This window comes from Ambystoma mexicanum, chromosome 2p (assembly GCF_040938575.1).
Source record: "Ambystoma mexicanum isolate Mex_15411 chromosome 2p, UKY_AmexF1_1, whole genome shotgun sequence".
Taxonomy (NCBI): Eukaryota; Metazoa; Chordata; class Amphibia; order Caudata; family Ambystomatidae; genus Ambystoma; species Ambystoma mexicanum.
In genome coordinates, this window is record NC_090923.1 from 64,699,584 (window position 1) to 64,723,745 (window position 24,162).

Genomic DNA, 24,162 nt, shown 5'->3' on the forward strand with positions numbered 1-24,162 from the left:
GACAAAGCAGCCTACCTGCAGGTCCAACACTTCATTGAAGAGAACAAACTCCTTGGACTCCGCCAATCCGGCTTCCGCCCCAGACACGGAACCGAAACAGCCCTACTTGACATGAAAAACCAGATGGACGATGCGAGAGACTTGGGTAAACCAGCACTTCTCCTACTCCTTGACCTCTCAGCGGCCTTCGACCTCGTGGATCATGGTGTCCTATGCCACCACCTCTCCACCACTGCCAAATTCTCCCCAGAGGCCACAGCGTGGATCACCTCCTTCTTACACGACAGAACCATGCAAGTATTCTCTGACCTAGCCGCCGCATCACCAACCATTATACTCTTTGGGGTGCCCGAAGGTTCCTGCCTCTCCCCCACCCTATACAACATCTTTACACGCCCCCTCTTCCTCATCCCCGACGCCGTGGGCATCTCCTACACCAATTACGCCGACGATACACAGATCCTCCTCACCCTCACTGGTAACTACGACACCGACTCCCTGACCATCAACAACCTCTACGACACCATCCAAGCCTGGATGGCAGACAATGGACTATGCCTCAACTCTGACAAGACCAAACTCCTCCTGGTAGGTTCCCCCGACATGCTCAAAAATCTAGACTCACAATTCAGCCACTTCACCATCGACACCATCAAAATTCTTGTCTCAGATTCTGTCAAACCTCTTGGAGTCTAACTGGATTCCAGCCTATCCATGGATAGACAAGTCAACGCAATAGCCTCCGCAGCTGCATATCATGCAAACTTATCAACGCAGTCAGACCCTTTCTCTCCAAAGAGAACTGCACCAACATAGCCAGAGCCATCACCGGCTCTAGGCGAGACTACTGCAACATACTCTTTCTAGGAACCTCCAACAAAAACCTAGAGAGACTACAAGTCATACAGAACAATGCTCTCGGGCAGCCCAAGGCATTGCTAAAAGAGAACACATCTCTGAGGCCAGAAAACTAGCCCACTGACTCCCAATAAAGGAAAGGATCGTATTCAAAGCCCTGACACTGACCCACAAGTGCATTCACCTCACTGCTCCTGCATACCTCTCACAAAGGATCCACCCCGTCTCCACTACCAGGCCAACCAGATCACCGTACACCAACATGCTCTCTGTGCCACTAGTAAAAAGAGTAAAAGCGGGCGGATCCAGCTTCCCCTATCTCACGCCCACTCACTGGAATGCCCTACCTCCCACTATCCGAGGTGAGGCCTCCCTCACCACCTTCTGCAAAACTCTGAAAACTACCCTCTTCACATAAGGCCCTGCACATCAGCACGAATACTTATCAAAAATGTTGTAATATACGACCAAATGCAATATCTGTAACAACAGTATGATGTCTTGTAGTATTCATAATGTGTCAACAACTGCTATCATGCCTGTACCATGTAACTAAGTCACTGCAAGTAACAGCGCCTCAATGCCCCTGGGCTGCTTGCGCGCAATATAAATGTAAATAAATAAATAAATTGTAACTGCCACTTAGTACCCGAAAGACCGAAACTACATACTTGAAGTCTTATATAATTAGCATTTTCTGATCAGCTTTTTTGTTTCTCCCTGTTTTACCTACACTCGTAGAACTTTAAAAGACTGAGTAAAGAAAGAGACCAGCAGGGCCCAAAGGCATATTTATTTTTCACTGTTAACTCATTGACTTAGTTTTCCAGAAAGCCTGCGTTTTCCTGCTTATTTCAAGAAGCAATGCGCTGCTTATGGAAGGGCTTGAGAAGAGCAGGGAAGCCCGGGATTTAGAAAGGAACCATTGTGTGCCATTGAGTTTTCTCTCAATTAGGTTTTCATGCGTGGGCTATTTTCTGACTAACACTACTTGGAATCATTGTTCACTGGTCTCACTGTGTGATTGATCCATGTCTGTCTTGTATCATTACGCGTGATTGGGACAGTAATCGCAATCTTGGCCAGGTAAAGCACCCTCATTCATACGAAACAATGGATGGTAGTCGATGAATTCATGAGTGAAGAACAATCGGAGCCAGCAAGAGGAATCCTGATCCCTCCCAGGGGAGATTGGCACAAGGCCAGACTGTGATTAGCTCACAAAGGATGGGTGTTGGGCTTCTGGTGTCCGTCTGCATTTGCAGTTCTCCGCCCTGTTAATAGGGAAGAGAGTGCCCTACAGTGAGGTCAGTTGGCACTCTGCCTCTAGCCTCCCACGCACAGTGTTGGCTGGGCTCTGGCCTTGAGCTTGGCTTTATGCTACATCTGATGGGGCATCACAGAATGTAGCACTCTTGAGACCAACTGACAGTTCCAAGGGTGTTTGTTTGGGACTTATACAGACAAGCAGGGCTGAAATAGAATGGCTGAACTGCAAAACAGAAAGGGCTTTGGGGAATTGTGTAGCTAAGGCCGTTCCTCTCTCTCTCTAGACTCCCTTGGTGTACCGCCACACTAGCCCAGGCGTCCCCAATTTCGGTTAGTAGTAAGGCTCGATAACCACTACTGTCTTTATTCTTCTCTTAAACACCAGGTGGCTTCCCTAAGGCACTGACTCTCTATCTCCGTGGGGGTCTTCTTAACTTTGCCTTACTTAACCCCATTTAGTGTTTTAAGAAGGGGTGTTTGGGATGGTGCCTTCACTCACGTGGTCGGAGACTCACCACGCACGCCCAACCACACCTTGCCCTTCTCCACTGATGTTCCCACAGTGTTCTTCTCCCCTACACGGTACTGTCCTTCAGATGTTACATTCCACCGTCCTACCTCCACCCTTAGATGTATCTTCCTCTTTCCTCGTTCTCTACTGTCCTACTCGCTTCAACTGTTACCTCCTACATTCGCCCAGCTACGCCACGTACTACTGCCTCCCTTCTTCTACTGCTCCACATCTTCTCCTCTGATACAATTCCACGACTATTGCTACCTCCCTGCCCCTAACATTACTCTTACTCCAATGCCGCTTCTCACACTTACTCTTTTTCTCTTCGATCTTCTCACTAACACCCTCTCCTACCACGACTGCAACTACCGCTCACTACTAGCATTTCTCACTCCCACTATGGCTTCCACTACCTCCACTTAAAAATGACCTCTCTACACCTGTTTTACAACTACTTTGCTCACTCTGTGCATACATGTACACCTACTCCACAGATCCCTCTCTCCAACAGCCTCTGCATTCCTTCCATTCTCTCCTCTCTGGTCTCTTGGAAGACCTCCTTCCACCTTGTGTCCCCACCCAACCAACCCACACTGAACAACTCCCAGGCGACCTTTTCAATAACATTCTTTCTACCTGGATTGGCTCACTCGCCCTAGGCAATTACTTATCACGCTTGATGGGGAGTGACAGGGAAGGCCTGGGGAAGGCATGAAAAAGTGGTTTAAGCCTAGGCCCCTTTTCCACGCAGACTTGTTGCATCCCTGGGAAGTAGGGTAAAGCAGTTTCTAGGGTACTGTTGTCCCTGGCCGCTTGGATCTTCATAGAGGTCTGTTTTAATTAAATTGAATTGCTGGTGGTTTAGTGGGTTGCTTCCTCGATGTATTCTGCTGAGCTGCGCTTCTCTCCAGGATGCAAACTGACTCACGGTTCTCCCGCAGCGTGCCCCTGTCTTCTCTCTTCGTCTCCTGCTTTCCGCACCGGTACTCCTGGAGCTTGCTGTGGGTCCAGCTCATGTGGCTTTGACATGTAAGGAGGTGCTGGGAGAGGGAGACATTCTGGCACCTTGGATGGTGTTGGGGGTTAGCTTCCTCCCGCCCCAGACAAGGCCTGGGGACAGGCCTTGTCAGATACACTTCTGTCTTTTCATTAAACGCAAGTGCATGGTGGCAGAGAGGAAATGGCGTGCTTCATGTGCATCCTCTGAAAAACTGGCCTGCTGCCTGCTCCAAAGACAATACCGGCTCTCTGTCCTCACCAAGACAAGAGCTCACATCCAAACCCGCATCTCTGAGGCTTCAAACAACTCAGCTGAACTCTTTAAAATCTGCAAGGAACTGGCCAATCCAGCTGCAGTCTCTACCTCTCCTGTCCCTTCCCAGGCCCTCTGCACAGCACTGACCTCTCATTTCATCTCTAAACCTGAGGACATCCTGTCCTCTCTTTCCACCTCTCCTCTTCCCTCTCTACTCCCTGCTCCTCCTCTGGCCCTTCTACAGCCACCTGTACTCCCTCCTTCTCTGCATTTACCCTATTCTCCCCTGACGAGGTTTCTAGACAAGTCAGATCTATGAAAGTCTCGTCAAAACAGTTCCTCCCTGTTCCTCCAAAACCATCAAGGACCACCTTGACTTCCTGTTTCCTGCCATGGCCGATATCTGTAACCACTCCTTCACCACTGGAGTCTTCCCCTCCCCCTGAAGCACTCCCATGTGCACCCTCTTCTTAAGAAACCCTTTGCTGACCCGTCCTGCCTGGCTAACTATCGCCCAATCTCCATCACTCTTTCCTTGACAAACTCTTGGAAAAGCTGGCCATCTCCCAGCTCAATCTTCACAATTAATCTGTTGGTTGTCCCCATGATCATCAGTCTGGCTTCTGTGCCGCCAGAAGAATGGAAACTGCTCTCCTGAACATCTGTGAAGACCTGCTCTCCAACCTTGATTCCAACACCCCTTGTGTCCTCATCTTACGTGATCTCTCTTCTGCCTTTGACACAGTTAACCATGCCATCCTGCTCAACCGTCTCCGTGATAACCTGGGTATCACCGGTCAGGCCCTGGTGTAGCCGACTTCTTTCCTCTCTGATCGTCCCTCCCAGGTTCAATTTGGGTCCTTCCTCTCATTCCTCTCCTCTAGCTCTACCTGTGGTGTTCCCCAGGGTTCTAACCTCTCTCCCTGGCTGTTCAACCTATACCTGGCACTTCTTGCCCACCGCACTGCTGAGCTCTGCCCCAACTTCCAGTGCTATGCGGATGACACTCAGCTCATTTTCAGGCTACCCTCAGCCACCTCTTCTCCCTCTCTCATCTCTAACTGTCGGTCCGCCATCCAGGAGTGGTATGCCGCCAACGATCTCTGCCTCAATGCCAGTAAGACTGAGATTCTCCTCATTGGCACACCCGCTCCCTCGTTTCCTGTCACTCTCTGGACGGCCTACCTTGCCCCTCCCCTGCTCCCACCTGTGAGGCCAAAAACCTCGGGGTCATCTTCGACTCCACACTCTCCTTCTCTCCTCACATCTCTGACCTCTCTAAGAAGTCACACTACCAGCTTCACCTCCTCAGAAGTATTCTTCCTTTCATCTCCTTCCCCAGAAGCTCACTGTCTCTAGAGCTCTGGTTCTCTCTAGGCTGGACTATTACAACACCCTCTTTCAAAATCTGCCTCCTTCTACTCTCTGCCCTCTTAATCAGAACAGGACTGCGAGACGTGTCCTTGGACTCTAGCACAAGGATTGTATCTCTCCAGGACTGAAATCTCTCCATTGGCTCCCAGTGGCTGCAAGGATTACGTTCAAAACCCTCTGCATTGTCCACAAGGCCTTCTGGGCCTGGGGCCTCAATATCTTTAACTCTCTCTTCTAAATACCTGCCTTCTCGAGCCCTTCGCTCACCCGCCTCCAACTACCTCAGGGTCAGTCGCTTCTCCAAGCAACGAGTTGGAGGTAGATCTCTTTCTTCGGCTGGGGCCTCCATCTGGAATAGCCTCCCTGCCTCCCTGAAACACGAGGAGAACCATCTCCGGTTCCGGAAACACCTCAAAACCTTTCTCTTTGTTTCTGCTTGTTCTCCTCTTCCCTGCTGACCTCCTGTCTGAAATTGCACTGGTTACCTGGCCACCCTCTGATCTCGGGCCCAGGCCCCCTCCCCCGCCAATTCACACACCTGCACTGCATTCCTGGTTTCTGTATCCCTACAGTCCCACCACCAGCACGTGACACCCGATGTCTGCACTTACCCCTCCACTTGCCACCTGCTGGCCATATTCTATTTATTACATTTATTCTAATATCCCATGTACTGCACTGTACCCTCCCCCTTCCTCACCTACCCCCCGCACTTTACCTTTTTCCCCCCGTCCCAAGCACTTGCGCGCTCTGAATGACACCTGGCCTAGTAGGATTGTTGTCTGTCTTCCCTCTGTTCCCCCTCCCTTGCCTCGTCGCGCCTTGAAACACTTGTGTATGGGCACGTTATGAATGCCATATCATATCATATACTGCTTACAGGTAGCTTTACGCTACATACATCACATAGATACATACATACATACAAAAGGCGGTGTTATGAGAAGCTTTCCTGCTTCAAGATATTCTATGTTATGCATACTAGTTTATGGCCTTTAATTGTACAATGCTGGTGCCAGCCTCTTCTAAGCCTTGTAGGAGAGATCTAAACAAGGGTGAAGAAGAGAAGGTAGCGATGATGTTACAGTCAATTACATTAACCTGAATGACGTCATGGTTATGCGACGGATGCAAAGGCAGAGATTATATGCACCAAAGCTGAACCCACCAGAAGTATACGATCTTAAAAGGAAGGGAAGTAGACGAGCTTTAAAGAACAAGGACCCTATAAATCAATGGATGCTCAATGCATATTAGCAGGCCTTTGGTTCATGACCAGCCAACAGTGTCAATAGCAGAGCCTCACTAAACATCACACCTTCCAGCAGCATTAGCCTCCTTGACCTACTCTCTCCTCTCTCCTGAGGGTCTCTCAGACACACTGCATTCCCTTAAACCTACTGCTTACATGGACAACTTCACCCCGGATTCCCTCCTTAAACAAATGAGCCGCACAGTACTCATCCCAATCCTTGGTATTATGAAGACCTCCCTCAGCAAAGGCTGATTCCTAGATGTGTTTAAGACAGGTCTAATATGACCCCATCTCAGAAAACCTTTGCTTGGCGCGGATGATCTTGAAACGACAAACCCGTCAGCAGTCTCCTGTTCATCAGAATTTTTATTTAACAAGTAGTTTCAGCCCAAATACTTTCCAAAAACGGCCAGCTTGGGTCTCCTCCGTGATTGCCAGTCCATTTTACGCCTCAAATACAACACATAGGGCCTCATTACGACTTTGGAGGCAGCCATGCCCTTAATAAGGGCATGTTTGCCTCCAAAATCGGGTCCAGGTCCGGGCCATTCCGAGTTTGGAGGGCCCGGTAATTCCTCCTTCAGGGAACCCGGGCCCGGACCTTCCCCATTTGAGCCCCCATAGGGCTCAATGGGAATGGGTGTTGGAGCTAACAACGGACCGATTACGACCGGCCCGTTGTTAGCTCCCTGGTCCCTTCGCGGGACCCTCTCTGGACGTCTGGTAAAACCAGACGTCCACATCGGGTCCCGCGAGGGAACCTCTTAATAGTGCGGAATGCGTTTAACGGCGCCAGCACCATTACCGGCGCCGTGAAACGCATTCCGCACAGCTCGTAATGAGGCCCATAGACTGCAACAATGCATGGGTGTACGATGCTCTACAAATCATTGACACAGGAGCTTGTATCTCCTAGTCCTCTTGGAACTCTCGGCTGTCTTCGCACAGTTGTCCGCTTAACACCTAACTCACAACTCGCTGACAGAATGAGCTTCTCCGGAATGGTCACAAAATAGTTCATTTCCTACCTTCTAGGCAGGCACCAGGCCATACAGATGGGGTCATTCCGTCCCAACTAAATTCCAGTCACATATTGTCATGGTTCGCCTGTGGCGTCTATGGACGCGCTGGCCGCCGCCTCAATGTAAATACCCACAGTATTCCGCTCGGAGTGTTGCAACCGTTGTTTCACTGCCGGTACGCTCGCTCTTTCCTTTGCCCTTCCTGGTTGCTTTCTAGCTACTACCTGCATGCCCTCCTATCCGACAACAGCGGTCAAATACTCTTCCTGCTCCTAGCTCTCCGAGCCGGCGGCTGTGTCCCATTTCTTTTTCAGCACCGGTAAGGGCTATCTCCTTTCCAACTTACCTTCTCTTAGCTGCATGCTCCCGCTTTACTTCGCTTTCCTGGAGCATCCAAAGCACCGCTCACTTCACTGCTATGTGGGGCTCCATGCTCCTTGTGAGCAGGAGAACAAGGCTATCTTTTTCACGTGCATCCGATGCTGGAGAGTCCACCCTGAAAGCCAGACCCCTCATCATATTACGAGATTTCACGAAGATCTGCGACGGTCATCCGTAGTGCAAACGCTTCACACCACAGGTTATTTTTTTTTAGCCCAAATGCTTTTTCCCCTGTTTGGGGGTCGGCACCTTGGAGTCCTCCTGTGCCCACAGTGTTTCTCACCTGGACAGAAGAGGAAAGAAGAAAGAGAAGGCTTTGGGCAGCAAGGCTAGAACGAAGAAAGAATCTTCGGACAGTCTGTCTTCGGATCCAGGTGAGGAGGAAATAGAGGAGGGGACATCAGTTTATGACAAATACGTCGATCTCCCAAGTTTCCATCCTTTCCCCAATCATCTTCACTCTATACATGGAATCCTTTGGAATACTCCTCAACGACCCCAGCATAACCATTCATCAGTATGCTGAAGAGTCTAAGCTGTACCTTAAGGTCAGTGGTCCACAGGACATCACGCACCTCCGCAAATGCCTGGCTACCATTCAGACATAGATGTCAAACACGTACCTCAAACTGATCCCCACTTAGAACAAATTCCTCCTCATCGTTACACCAAGCAATCAACAACTCAAGCAAAAATGGTTGAACGGAATGCACCTGGAAGGATTCTCCCCACAGCTGTCAAACTCAGCAAAATCCCTGGGCTTCAGTGCTGGCAAAAGCCTTTCCATCGAAAGGTACATAGTAAAAAAAGCACGGTTTTCATGGCAACAGAGCGCCACGCCACGCTGAATCAAATTCTTCGTCCCCCATCACTTCCACGCAGGGTTCCAAGCCCTTGTTATTTCACAAATTGACAGGAGAAATGCCCTCCTTACTGGTCTTACTGGTCTTACCGCCACGCTCCTAGCCCCCTCAAGGCAGCCCATCACACTTCAATATGTGCGCCAGCAAATTCGAGTGTATCAGTCCTAAACTGTGCAAGCTTCATTGACTAGCCCTCCTCGCAATGTTTATAATCAAAACTCTATGTATCACCAACAAAGCAGTCTTGAACAGAACACCACCACGCTTGGCAGCTAAACTCCACACCTCTGGAGGCCCCCGTACCTCTATTAGTAAACCTAGCAAAAGGTTGGAGTACCACGCTCCGCTCATCTGGTACTGAATCCCGGCAGAGGCTGGAAATGCCCCACCATCCTCAATCTCGGCAAAAGCCTAAAACTTGGCTCTTTCAACAATAGCTGCCAGAAAAATTTAAATCCTGCCCTCTTGCCACCAACAATACGTGCTACTGCATAAAACGCCAAGCCCAATACTGCCCCCTCCCTTTCTAAAGCCCTCCACGGATCCCAAACTATGTATACACTGCAATGAAATAAAAAATAAGAAATATGGTCATTGTGACAAATGCTGCATATGAACCAACACCATATGGATGGTTCAAACTATGCATTTTCTTTGTCAGGAAGGTGGGAGGTTTGTAAGTGCCTTTCCAACACTGTAAAGGATGGCTTCACTTTGGGTTCCAAAAAAAAATTTCCTTGGTTCAAACAAAATCCCTTAGTTCACACAATATCTCTGGAGTCCAAACCATCTCACTCCTCAATCCCTGTGATGTTGTGTCTTTCCAATGTTCTCCTCTAGTATTCAAGCCCTTTCCTTCTTCGGGGAGACCCCCTTTATGGTGAGATCTAGGTCTGGCTGAGGTCACCCCTGGATTCTCTACAGGTGTAGCAAGGGATCCTCATTTACCTCCCTCCCTTAGGGTCTTCACTCTAGTCCCCAAAACCCATCCTCGTCTTCCTCTTTGATGACTCGCAGCGGGCTCATGCCTGAAGGGAAACATCCTGCTCCCCATTTCACATCCTTCCTTCCTTCCGTCCATCACTCCTCCCCCTGTTACAGTCTCGCTTAGCTTATGGCATGATTTCCTTTCTATGCTTGCACTCAGTTCTCCTCCGGCAACCTTTTTCTCACCCTGACACATAGTGCCCCCTCCTCAATTCCTTCTTTTTGACTTCCTTCAACCTCCTCCTCTTCTCCTCTGTTGTCATGCTCTCCTGAACACTCTCTTCTACCTCTCACATCCATGGATCTCCACCGCGTGATGTTCCTCCCTTTCCGATCACCACTGCTGCCACTCTCCTCCTCCTAGGAGATTTGATCACATCACTCCCAACTAGTGCAAATGTCACTGGCCCACCATCCGGCCTTGATCCAGATCAACACCATGTGCCTTGCCTAAAATGTAACTACTCCCAGTACGCCAGCCTACCACATGGCCGAACTAGCGACATTGGGCAGCACACAGCCATCTCCCAGTAAGAGCATCACCAGACTGGAAGCTAGACTGGCTTGATAGGAGAACATTAGGAAACAGGCCTTCCCAAGCTACGCTCCAGTCCTCTGGGACTCCATACCAGAGGCAATCCGGAATGCTTCAAGTCCCTTTCAGTTTAGGACCAACAACACCTTGGTATAACCTATCTTGTACACACCACCATCTGTATATTTTACTATGATAATTATTACTAATCTTCATTTGATGACTTACATTCTTGCTTTCAATGGTTTACTGTATAACCTCCTCTCCTGCCCGTTGGCTACTTCCTATATTTTCGCCACCGGCTATAACTGTTTTTGATTTCACCTCCAGCTTCTTCCAACACTCCTTGGTTTCCAGACTCCGACTCCGCAATCCACCAGCTTCGCACAACTGACCCAACCCATTGATGTGCTGGGAGCTTATGTGGGGCTGGGGATGAAGGTCCTTTCCAATTGGCTGGAGGGGTCATGTGATATGTCGGGGTATGCTCTTTGGTACGAAATCTTTGTAGTATTAAACTCTGGTAAGATATCTTCAAATAGGGCAGCCACCACCTTGGCAGCATTCCAGAATATTCTCCCTGCCTTTTGCTGGAAGATTGGCTACCTTCGGATAGATTTGGATGCATCCTGTAGAGCAAAGGTGTGTGGGTGTGGCAAGTGTAACCTTTAAGGGATAGAGAGGCTGTAACCTCCCTTCTCACACCTGAGGCTTAGTTGGGATATTTCTCTTGTCAGGTAAAAATGCAAATATATGTAAGAAGATGTGGATGAGAAATGAGATTGTAAGTGTATTTAATACAGAGGCAAACATTACTGTTAATTTTAGAAAGACTAGGCCTCAATATTGTAGTAGGACTAATGCAGTTGAAAGAAAATGTAATTTTGAAAGTGTGGGTCTGGAGACAGAATTCATAGAAATCAGCACACAAGTGGTGCTCGCGGCTGTCGCACAGTGTGCGCGTGCAGCAGCCTCCGCCAGCCGCCTGCGCCAAAACCCATTTCAGCACACAGTGTATTCATGGATTTCAACATCCAGAACCAGCCGTAGTGCCGAGTGGCACAGCGATCCTGCAGCACCGCCAGTTACGCCCCCAACCCTGCCCCGTGTGCCATAAACATTGCACAAATCCAGTACATGGCGCAAAGGCCAGTGGACCAGCATACATCCTCCCAACCATGAAATCGCATGTAAAACTCCCAGCGCACCCCTTAGAATACACATACCCCTCTCGCGCTAGCAAAAATGCATGTAAAACTCCCTGCGCACCCCTCAGAATACACATTGCCCTCTCGCGCTAGCGAAAATGTGTGTAAAACTCCATGCGCACACCTCAGAATACACGTACCCCTCTCGCGCTAGTGAAAACGTGTGTAAAACTCCCCGTGCACTCCGCAGAATATACGTACCCCACGACATGCACTTTCCCCTTTCCAGGTCCCTCCTCAGTAAGGGGAATAAGGGACACTGGCGGGACATGGTTTTGCTGCATAAGTGATAGCTACATTTCCTTATGCTCACATGGGCATTAAATGCAAAAGTGGTGCGAGTTCACCAGCAATAACCTGTGTGAGGGTTGGAATAGGGCTGGTTCCTATTGTGGGGAGCTCAGTGTTCCCCATAACCGTTATGGCCCCAAATCAGTAACTGCAGTTTCGAAGTCCAGTCTGGGTTTTCATTCAGTAGGGGAGTGAGGGAATATAGGAGACTCATTCCTTCTCTTCCAAATGTGTTGGCTACGTTCTGGGAACCAGGGCTAGATCTAGGTTCTCTTGCGTCCTTCCGGATTCTGGGACAAGCTCTGGGTTTCCTCATGGTCTTCCTCCCCTGGAAACCTAACTGACTCCCCTGGATCCAGTCGACGTTTTCACTTTGACAAAGAGGGGAATTCTGGGAGTTGTGGCCTCCAAAGTGTTTGAATCTTGTTCAGCTGGTGGCCAGAGGAGTGTGGGGGCTGACCACAATGGTGGTAAGGTTAACATATTTTTGAATGTTAAGATGGGGCCACATAGGCCTTTATGGACAACGCATCCAATATTTATAGGGCCCGATTCATGGAATTATTTTCACAGTTCAAAGTGACTTTGCATTGCTGAATAATGACTTTAATTGCACTGCCGACACAAACCTTCATTCATGGAACTGTGCAAAGAGTATATTTTTGCAGTGCAAAGTCAGTACAAAGTCATTTTTGCAGTCCAAAATGACTCCATAATATTAAAAGGATGTCTGTGAAATGACAACTGACATACACTTGTGCACGAAGCTCTATAGCGCAGCTCCTAAGCACAACACTAGGGAGCATTAAGCAGAAACAAACAGCAAAACTTACTCCGAGCACAGCATTTCGAGTATCCAACCATCTTCCCCTCTGCAAAACAACTTGTCCTGCACACAGAACCCAAACAGGAGACACTAAGAGAGAACGAGACACTGGCATAGAGAATGAACAACTGACACTTATGGAGACTAACACCGACGAAGAGTGATTGAGTTTCAGAGACGAACATAGAGGGAGTGACACAGACAGAGACTGACCCTAATGGAGAATACAACTAACAGACAGAGAAAGACAGAGAATGACGCTAGCATAGATCGAGAGACTGATACAGATTGAAGAACCATAAGAGACTCAGGCTTGCAGTGATGCACACCGAAAGAGAGAGGCTGACTGTGATGACACCAGTGGTCCCGGGATGAATATCCGTTTCTAAATCATCAATCAGCCCCAAACCTCTAGTACACCAGAAGTGATCCAAACCGATTGGAATACAAGTAAATTATAAGACCTCCTTGTCCAATTTTGGTAACGTGGATGGAACAGCAGGCATATCTCTGCAAGGTCGTGGTTCATTGGTTAGTTGCAACACAGCAAAAGCACAATTATTACCTAATGATAAAAGGGACTGTCCAGTAACGGTTGTATAAAAATATAGAGTTTATTATTATTACAACAGACAGTTCTAGCAAACTACCAAATACACCCTGTAAAGCAACACAGAAAACAGACAGTTTCACAAAGGAAAGGGATGCACTCTGGATACTGACAGGAGGGTAGTTGGTAAAGCAATCAGTCTTAACAGTTCAAGGTTATTTGGTTTCAGCACCAAGGGAGCAAGCGTACGTAAATGTCATTAGAGGCCTTTGGAAAAGGGCCAGGGGGACAGAACCACAATGTACCTGGTGCTTGAAATGTTCTTGATGCTCAAAAGCGTTGAGTCCGTTCAAGGACGCTTTGCCGCTCCTGCGACACAGTTCAAGATGGGAGACAGCTGCAGGTATCAGGTAGCAGTCAGTTAAGCAAGCAAGGCTGGACGGACGGCTGCGGGATAGCCTACACGGCGGCTCAGGGTCAAGAGTCGGTGTCTCTGTGCTGGTTGGTGGATCTGGAATGCTGGTCGAGGCGTCTCGGATGGCTTTAGTGACAGTCAATGGTGCAGTCGGTCGTGGTTCCAGGGCTCGACTGCCTCAAAAATGTCCTTAAAAGATGGACGCTGGTAGAAGTATGTGTGGCGCTCCTCCGAGCTTCTTTCCAGGGCTCATGGCGTCTTTTCAAGGTGGACGGGCCAAAGCTGAGGATGGGGTTTGCAGGTAACGGCCTTGTCCTTTGTTCAGAGACTCTCTGGCACTTCCCACCTTGGAGGTGTGCTGGCAGAACCTAGCAGGGCATGGTGTATGCTGGCTGGGTACCAGTTCTGGAGCTGCTGGACGGGTCCTCTGAGTCTGGTATCTCCCTCTGTTCCCTGGGAGATGTTTAGGGGAGGGATCTTGCTTCCCTCTTGGAAATCCTGTCCTTCCTTCACTGACGTAAGCTGTAAGGTAGACTGTACCTTCTGCCAGGTTCCAATGCTGTGTTCTTCTGTCCTGCTTCTGGTGAAGCCTTTAGATGACCTGCTAAGTGGAGGGCACAGCTCTCATTTAAAGCCAAATGGGCCCAGTGACTGGTGCAGGCTAGGCCTACCATAAGGAAACAATCTGGGTTCCCCACCAACAATCTTCTGTTATGCATGAGGTCAGGACCAGAGTGCTTTGCAACAGGAAAGGTAAGAAGTGACAACATGTACTCCTAAGTCCCTCCCATCTTCCTGTCTGTTGTAGATCAAAGTGCCTCGCTGGTTAACCCGATCACTCTGTGGCTCTTGATCAAAGCACAGGTCTCCCTTGAAATTTGTTGTGAGAACAGAATTCTGTCTCCCTCAAATCACATACTTTGTCCCTTTGAAAGGGGTCTGCTCTGCAGGGGTTGCCTACGGTAAATAGTGGACCCAGACATAAAAGGCACTGTCCTTCATACAGAAGGGTCGGAACTAGGTTCAAGGTGACACATTGCATATCCAAGAGGTGTTCGTTTTCCTGGCCATTGTTAAGTTATGTGAACAGGCCTATTCACAGGCCTGCTACAATTAACTCTCATCAGTTAGCTCCACGGGGAGAGAGGCAGAGAGAGAGACAGCCAATCTGCGCATCATGCCCCTGTCTTGGCCAGTACAATATTAAGATGTGTTCAGGTGCCAGTGGGAACTTTTTGGGATGATTTGATGCGATCTGTCTGCGCCCCAGCCTTTGCATATATTACAGTACATATAGCCCTGCATAGGTGGTATCGTAGTGGTCTGTGAAGGACACGGACACTGGCGGAATCAATGCGATTATGGAAACCTGTAGTAGTTGTTGGACACCCATGGAGAGGTTAATGAAGATGGAAGCCATTTAGAAGATGCACTAAAGGAAGGTCACCCTGGTGAGATTCCTAGAGGATTCCTGGAGGTTTCGTAACCGAAAGCCTAGTATGGCCTTCGTCGGAAAGCCTAGGATGGCCTTAGTCAGAAAGCCTACTATGGCCTTAGTCGGAAAGCCTAGGATGGCCTTAGTCAGAAAGCCTAGGATGGCCTTAGTCAGAAAGCCTAGGATGGCCTTAGTCAGAAAGCCTAGGATGGCCTTAGTCGGAAAGCCTAGGATGGCCTTAGTCAGAAAGCCTAGGATGGCCTTAGTCGGAAAGCCTAGGATGGCCTTAGTCAGAAAGCCTAGGATGGCCTTAGTCGGAAAGCCTAGGATGGCCTTAGTCGGAAAGCCTAGGATGGCCTTAGTCAGAAAGCCTAGGATGGCCTTGGTCGAACAGCCGGAAACCCCGGTGCTCGGATTCTTAGAAGACATTCTCCTTGGAATTACTACAGGACGCAATTCTTATATGATCCCTGAAGGACCCCCAACGCCTTCCTATTTATTTTACACCCATATGACTTTTTATAACAAACCAGAAGGTCTCTTCGAGACATCCTATTAGTGCCTTCTATTAAAGAGCCAGTCAGATTCCTCAGGCAATTGATGTTGTGATCTCGCAGCATGCAGGTTCAAATCTCGGCTGAGCCGACTCAGCCATTATCTTTCCAACATCATGATGTGGGGTTCCATTAAGTTGGTTAACTTTAGCACCCGCTATTTACAACATAAGAAAATGTCAAACACTTCTGCAGCAGGTGTTATGTAAGGGATTGTTTCATTGTATGCCTAGTATCCTGTGTTATTTTATGAGATTCTATGGGTTTCCCTGTAGAACTCCCTCAACCTTCCCACTTGCTTTCATGCAGGTTTTCGCTGAGTGCTCCCCTCCTCCCCCCAGGGTACCTTTCTATCATCTGCAAGGGACCACCCCAAAAGTTGAGGCCATGCAATTCTTGAAGCCGGTAGCTTTCACTGTACAACTCTCCATCGCCCTCGCTCGAGTATGACCAATGGTGGTAGCTGGGAGGACCAGGTACAGGATATCACCCACATAGTGCCGCAGCTGAGCCAGGAGCCTTCCAAGCACCCGGATGAACACTGGAGATCAGGATCCCCAGAGCCCACGCATGCTCACTTCACAGTAAACTGCTGTTTATGGTAGGTGCCCCCTTGTGAAAACCTGCATTGAATGAAATGATGCCATGTTGGCAGTGGGCATTTGTTAGTGAGATAAGAGAAACGGAGAATCAAAGCTCGGCCATATAAGCAATGCTATAAGTGGCAAACAAAATGAAGGTGGGCTATGGAAGTGGGTGTGGTCACATTGTTCTGGGCATGGCCTAAAGGAGGGGTGATTAGTTAATGAAAGGTCGTCTGCTCCAAGCAATACACCATGAGAGTCTGCAAACATGTGTTTTGGGTGTGCATTGTCTTGTGTGGTCTTGTCTGCACACTGTAAATAAGGTTCTCTCTGGGTCAGTTTCTAAATAATTTGGTTTCTGGAAATAAATCCCTTTCTCACTTACTATATAAGCAATTCAATCCGCGAGTAAATAACCTTAATTCTACAAATAAATAACACTGGGCTAGTGTACTTAATAGCTTTTCTTAAATGCTCATTCCTAGTTTTACCTCCCAGCTGTCTGTCTATCCGTGATAATCTGTAGCTTTTAAACCCCTGCCTCCATTAGTTATCCAAGTGTTTACTAGTCTAGATAGCCCCAAAAAGTACTGATAGTAAGACCACCTTCCCCAGATAGGTTGCAATCTTCTCATACTGAAATCTCTGTCACATTCAAAGTGCTGGCCAAAGACAGACCTCATACCAACATCCGCCGCTCACTCCACATCATTCTAAGTAAACACTGCTGGTTACTCAACCCCCAGCCAGGCGTTCTCCTCAGGCCTAATGCAGCCACCTCCGCTCTGGATAAATCCTGCCAGAACAAACACATACTCCTGATCTCGCAACCACCACACCTACCGCTTGGAAGCAGCAACTACACTGATACCGCACGAGCTGCACACATACCCGGTGCCCACACGCACCTTTTTGACTCTCTCTACTGATCTGAACTTCGGTTCCCAAGGGCGTTCAACCTACCAGCGCCTTCAGACCATACCAATGGTATATAAGGTGCTATATAAATGCAAGATAACAATAACAATAACTAGCATGTGATTATGCTTTGATCTCTGGCCAACAAGAATGGCACTAGCGAGGAGAAGCAACCACCAAGAGCAACCAACTGATTGTAGATCCTGCACCTGGACAACCAACAGGAAACATTAGAACACTTCATTGTTGAATGTGTTGCCTTGATTGCTATGAGGAGAGAACATTTTCACAAATTCCTTGGTGACTATCGTGCCTTGAAGCAAAAGGTCTATGTGGACCATGATTGTAAATGCAAAACAAATATTAAGTATCTCCATGATAGATTTCCTTCAAAAAATTAATTTGCAATTGAAAATAAGAAACTCTGATAATAAAGGTCAAATTTATTAATATGATATTACTTTCTTGTAAACTGAATGATATATTGTTTGATGCATAAGTGTGGTAATGCTCCAGATTTTCAGAACACCACCCAGGTAGAACTTTGATTATTTTTTAAATGTTTCTCCTTTTAATGCCTTGGTTAGAATGTTTGATACAAATAGATACAATGAAGATGCATTCTAAATAGGAATTATTAATGATAATTATCAGATTTTAAGATATTTTAAGCCCAATTTTATCACTTACTCAATATTTATTTGTATATCTTTATTAGCCTATATCATTTATCTGTGTATCATTTTTAAGCATGACATTTTGTTCAATATCTCGAACAACGTAATTTGAAAAGTTGTAATGTAGAATTAAATCAAATAATTAATTAAATGTTGAATTCAAGGTTCGATCCAAGTTATTCACCCTCCATGTAAAACCAGTGATATGACCCATTGGAGTTTTTCATTTGGAGGCATCTGCATTATGACCTCTGCACCACACAGCTGCTGGAGGGGAGCTGGTATGTGAGAAAGATCCAATATAGGCTGCTTGCTGCTTTGCATAAAATCTAAGAGCATTCTGGGAACCATCAGAATAAACACACATTAAAGATGACCTATCCATGACAGTGCTCAAGCCTGTCAGTCGTCGGAGTGCCTAATGCACATGGCCTTCCTTCTGATTTCATTTGTAATCTCACCCTAACAGTGAAATGAGTGTAACCACACATTCATCCTTTGGGAGTAAGACGTTGGCTCCCCCAGCTCTAGCAGGCACACACTTCCTTCCATGTATATCTTCCAATTCAATTGTCCCTAGAGCAAGTCGCCCAGGTGCTGGGTGCTGATTCGTGGGAGACTGCGGCGGAGCAGCCACTGTTGTGCCTCAGCTCACCTCTCTTCTGCCCCTGGCTAGCCCCAGCCCACCTAAAGCCCTGCATACAAGATGTATGAGACATTATTGTGTGTCTGCCCGAACGGTTATACCTTTTCATGGTGAGAAGTGGATGGTGGCTGTGTGCCCATAGGATCCATAGTGGTTTGTAGGCTTTATTTATTTATTTTATTTATTGGTTTCTCATAACACGCTTAATACCTGAGTTGGGTTTCTAAGCGCGGATTCAGGGATTCGAACCTCTGTTGCTCCGCGTGGTCTTGCTCCCAAGACGGCCACGTTGCCCCTGCTGCCTTTTCTTGTGATAGGCCATAATAATAACAAGGTATTCCACCTTTCCTGGATGAGTCAGACATGAGGACCTGCGTTCCTAAGGCCATCAAGGAATACATATACTCAAGTAATCTACAATAGCTGGGGTCATCCCATTCGTAGGTCCCACCAAACATGGCAACATTTACTATTGAACAGAGCGAAGGGACCGGTGCTCAGTTCCCTCCTGAGAGTCTATTCCCTCCTGAGAGTCAATTCCCTCCTGAGAGTTTATTCCTTCCTGAGAGTCTATTCCCTCCTGAGAGTTTATTCCCTCCTGAGAGTCTATTCCCTCCTGAGAGTTTATTCCCTCATGAGAGTCTATTCCCTCCTGAGAGTTTATTCCCTCCTGAGAGTATATTCCCTCATGAGAGTCTATTCCCTCCTGAGAGTCTATTCGCTCCTGAGAGTTTATTAGCTCCTGAGAGTCTATTCCCTCCTGAGAGTCTATTCCCTCCTGAAAGTTTATTCCCTCCTGAGAGTCTATTCCCTCCTGAGAGTCTATTCCCTCCTGAGAGTTTATTCCCTCCTGAGAGTATATTCCCTCATGAGAGTCTATTCCCTCCTGACAGTCTATTCCCTCCTGAGAGTCTATTCCCTCATGAGAGTCTATTCCCTCCTGAGAGAGAAAGGCTCATTGGTAATTTGCCAGCTTGTCTCGGTTCCATTCTGAGCCCAGAGAGCACCACCTGCCATAGACCGGGTTTGGCCAGGACTCATGCCACGCACGTGTCCTGGTCCCAGGCCTTACCTGATTGACGGAGAGCGGCACCATGGCTGGCGTCACGGCGGGCAGGCAGAGGGGCGTGACGAGGCATCTTCTTCTGGGGGTGCTGTATCTTGCAAACGTGGCAATCGGGGTACTGGGCAAGGACACTCCACCTTGAGAGAAGCACAGGTAGGGTCAGACACGGAAAGGCAAAGGTCAAGACTGCGTTGTGAAGCCACCATGCCTAACTAGAAGAATGTGCGCTTGGAAATACTTGCCTTGTGCTTAGGCGCTTTATAAATAAACATTACCAACATTACCAATGGCCATACACAGTCAGGGATTGGCGAGCTGTGCCTGAATCTTCGGGGTCTTTCACTACTAAAATATCATGATGGCCTGCACAACTAATGGAACTGAAAAAGCGGCGAGCACCAGCCACCCAAACATTGATATTTTAACAAAGTACACCACCCTACACACAGCACCCACCACCCATCATTTGCTTTATAAAAATGCACTGCACTTTAGAGCCATCTTCATTTTTTGAAATATTTGTGGTCTTTATTTTTTGGCAAGAGAGAAAGCACCCCCTTTCCTCCCAAAGAGGGCGAACTCCCGAAGGAGAGCGCAGACAGCTACATCATTTATAGGTTTCCCCTCCATATGTTTGCGCCAGGCATGGGATTATCTTTGTCCAGGGCATACAGTACAAGAGGCATTATTAGCCTATAAGGGCACCTAGAGCAGTAGTGTGAATGGCCGCTCTACTTGTGAAACCCTGGCAGATCTCAGCTTTCATGAACATCCTTTGTTTTGCTTTGGTGGCACCCTACCTGTGCCACCCGGCTTGAATGAGCTTTCACAGAACGTTCGAGGGCAGAGAGTGAGCGGGTAGAAACAGCATGCCTGTGTTCTAAGATGTATTTTATTTATTTATTTTAATATTCATAGCTGCTCACCAAGCCCATCAGGGCGCTAGTTGCAGTAAGTGTGTGGTGACATATTTCAAAGCACAAGACCACACATACAGATTACAACATACAGGTGGTTCTTAAAACGCATAAACTGGCAGAGCAACTCCTCATGGTACAGGGGGCTACATCGGGCAAACATATACACGAGTGACAAAATGATGGTAAACGCAGAGTCTGGCAAAGCCACGCCTCAAGGTACGGGGAGCTATCTCAGCCATGCGGGCGAGAATGAGTGGCAGTGTGAGGAGGCAAGGTATGAAATAAAATGGGACATATAGGTGTTATGAGGGTGCAATCCAAAAAAGCCACACCATATGCGAAATGCATGGACGCGGGAACATACCTTGATACTTGCTGTCGTGGCCGACCCTTCCTGCCCGGACAGGCCCAGACAGGGGTGCAGGGCCTTGAAAGTGGGCCTTGCATGGAGGCCAGCGTCGCCTGCTGGCTCCCCATGATTGGGCCACTAAAGCTCGGCAACGGCCTATCCAGTGCAGGCGGAGGCGGGTCTGATGGTATTTGAAGCAAAGGCAGGGCGTTCAAAAATGTGGGCGCTGTTTTTAAAGGGAGTATATGCTTTTGATCGTAGTATGGAAGGGCAGCAGTGCTCACCATAAACTGGGCCTTCACCCGCCCCCATGATGTGGTCATCGATGGTGTGGCAGGAAGGGCACCTACCTGGTGCTGGCTGTGCTGAATCGTCCATGAGCAGAACTTTGTGTCCATCCTGGTCTGCCACCCCTGAGTAAACCCTTCCTAATCCCCTTGAAGTTTCTCTGCCAAACGATTGGTGGGCCAGCGTTCAGAGTTCCAGAGACAGACCTTCATATTGTTTCTACACTCATAGCAACGTTCTGACTTTTCATAGACACTGCAGCTCTACTGGAGGATATTGATGAATCTGTGACCTGAGTTTGGTAGAGCCGTGGGGCGCGCGCATCATGAAATTATCCAAGTGGATAAGCAGGATCCCTCTGGCTTGCTCCTGTCTATCTGAGTGGACCTCCTGCTGCTGGCTCATGGGGGTGCTTTGGAAATCCACTGGAAGTCGTACAGTTGGGACAGCAGGAGTCAACATACTAAGGTCCATCTATGGAGTTTCAGACCTAACCTTCCCACCATATCTCGCACAGCATCCCGGGGCCATCCCTTTCACTGTTGCCATTCCCGAAGGGACGTTGCCCTCACAATATGCACAGCAGGGAGATTAATTCAGGGTAAGGTCCCATTTAGATGTGCAGAATCCTTTGAGAAGCACAGCAGTCATGTCATGGCACGCTGTAGCTTGCCTGCTCGAAGGACTGTAGCATTAAAACATTGGATGGGTGTTGTACCTCTCAAGATGAGGTGTGGTCTCGCGGAAGCAGCGCTAGAAAATGGCACAAGCGTTCCAGGCAAAGTATTACCAATTTTGGGCCAGTCAAATGCCTCATCTAATTTTAAATATTTTACTAGGGCCTGGTTTACTGAAACTCTCCAGTTGGACACCAATCTATACTAATTGCTGTAGACATTTTCACCACAGGCTCTTTGACCACATTAGAGAGGTTCTTACCACAAAAGCCCACCACAATGGCCTTTTAACTTTTAGACATAATGGGCCTCATTACGAGTATGGCTGTTCAGGAAATGAGGATGACCGCTGCTTTTCCCGCATCGTGCTGAAGGTAAATCCTCCCACTTTACGCAGAAAAATTGGCAAAACCGGCAGAATTCCGTAGAAATCCCCAATGGAGTCGTATAGACTCCACATTAATGGGGACTAACACCACCACCACCACTTGTAATGTCAGACCAAGTGGCGGTAACAGTAATTCCATTGGGTGGTATTCTAGCGGATTTACCGATGGAATACTGCCCAACTCGTAATGAGGTTGATATCTTTTTCAGCACTTAGACTCTTAGAGCCATTCTTGTGCACTTTCGTCCTTTATGTGCATTGCGATGAATCTTGAGAAAGTGTCCCTTCCCCCCAAGATGGAGTCAACCCCATTGAGAGTAGGGAGGTGAGCCCGCAATGCAAGACCCTCCGAAGGGGTTTGGCAAGCAAGATCTCAGGATGATTAACTCCATTTTAGGGGACAAGGACTCCCAGTCTTTATCAAGATCTTCCCCAAATTACATGTTCACTGCCTATATGGGCGTCGAAGAGGAGCTATGGAGATATACAAAACCTTGTTAAAGTGATAAAGACTGATTTTTTGTCTGACCTTGATGACCCTAACTCACCTCTGAAATCCTGTCGTCAACAGAACTTCCTCTCTCATTTCAGAGGCCCATATGAAGAGCTTCACTCACCTGGAGAGAGAGACCAGTTTACGTAGAGTTAATCAGTCAGGGTGGAAATGCGTAGAGCAGATGCCACCGAGATCGCACAGAGTGAGCGCTGCCTAAAGGTGGCAACACAGAGTTTACATCATGGGCGACCAGCCTGCAGAACTTTGCCGAGTTCAGGAACACGGACCAAACAAAGAATTCTGCCCTCGTCCGCAGAAACGCAGACAAAAGAAAAAGAAGAACCACCGGCAAGCCCACGTGAGGGCCATCGGAGCAAGAGCCACCAGCGAGCCACTGAGAAGTTCACCACTGGAGAGTGTTAGGAACAGTACCAAAGCGAAGGAGCCTGCTGAAACTGGAGCCACGGACCCTCCCTGGAGACAGTACTATGAAGCATCAGGTATGCGGTCTGGGCATGAGAAAGGGAGGAGGGCGGTCAAGTTCACCATCACCTACGGGTAAATACAAAACCTGGTGATATCCAAGAGAGGCCAAGTCCTTGAGAACGTTAATGTCCGACCCCACAAAGAGATACATAACTTCCACAAGAAAACAGAGACACAAGTCCAGCTTAAGACAGACGTATCAACGAAGAGGGATAAATATCCCAAACATATAGATGAGTCGGATATTAAGTGTGAGGAAATATCCAAGCCAGGGGTAAACCAAGGGGCTTCAGGGCCCAGTAAAGGTCTAACAGGACCAAGCAAAGACACAGACATCGAGGCTTACGAAGAAGGCAAGGAGCTCCCCGAGAGAAGCTGGACCATAGCCCAAACATTGTTTACAGCTGTGATAAAATATGCGATTGCCCTGGAAATTGGCTGTCAAGATATATTCTGAGTATTTAGAAGGAGATGAGAAATGTACCTTTTTTCTGCTTCAGTGAAACTTCCAAGTTTGTGAGATCAGTTCATTTGGGAATGCTCGAAAAGCAAAGCGTGTTTTCACGAACAGCAAACCTGAGTGACTTTAGCTACAAGGAACTGTTGACAAAGGCCATATACAGAGAACGGCGATTTACATTTATTTTCAAGAACTGTTAACAGAGCGAGGCGGGGTCAACTGTGAAATCCCAACAGCCCAAGCCTAAAAGGCATTTACTTTAGGTTTTATCATTTGTGTACAGTGGTAGGGCCAATCAGTTCAACTAGATGTTGTACCAAGGACAGACTTCAATGTTGACTGAACATTCTGACGAGCTGCTTCTCTTCCAGTTGAAGATGGGGACCCTCGTCATAGCAGTCGAACCAGGGGGGTAGTTTTCATTTGAGATAACGAAGCTTCTTGTTCAACCATGTTCAGTGGTCCGACTCCTATTTCTGGCATACCACGTCATCCTTTGGTTATCTCCATCCAATGGCTCACCAGTCCGCCACTATAATGGCAAGTGTTCCTTATCCATTGGCTGCTTAGAACTGTTCTTTACACTCTCCTGAAGAGGCGGCTCCTGCTCGATTG

The 24,162-nt window shown here is 48.0% G+C and overlaps 1 protein-coding gene across 1 annotated transcript in view; it reads right to left on the bottom strand.

The window, feature by feature from the left end:
- The window catches only part of LOC138565827 (uncharacterized), a 235,520-nt gene that overhangs the window by 132,754 nt on the left and 78,604 nt on the right, over positions 1–24,162 (bottom strand). Inside the window, exon 3 of the mRNA XM_069643009.1 lies at positions 19,490–19,620. Coding sequence (XP_069499110.1) covers positions 19,490–19,620 — 131 coding nt within the window. The remainder of the gene's footprint in view (positions 1–19,489; positions 19,621–24,162) is intronic.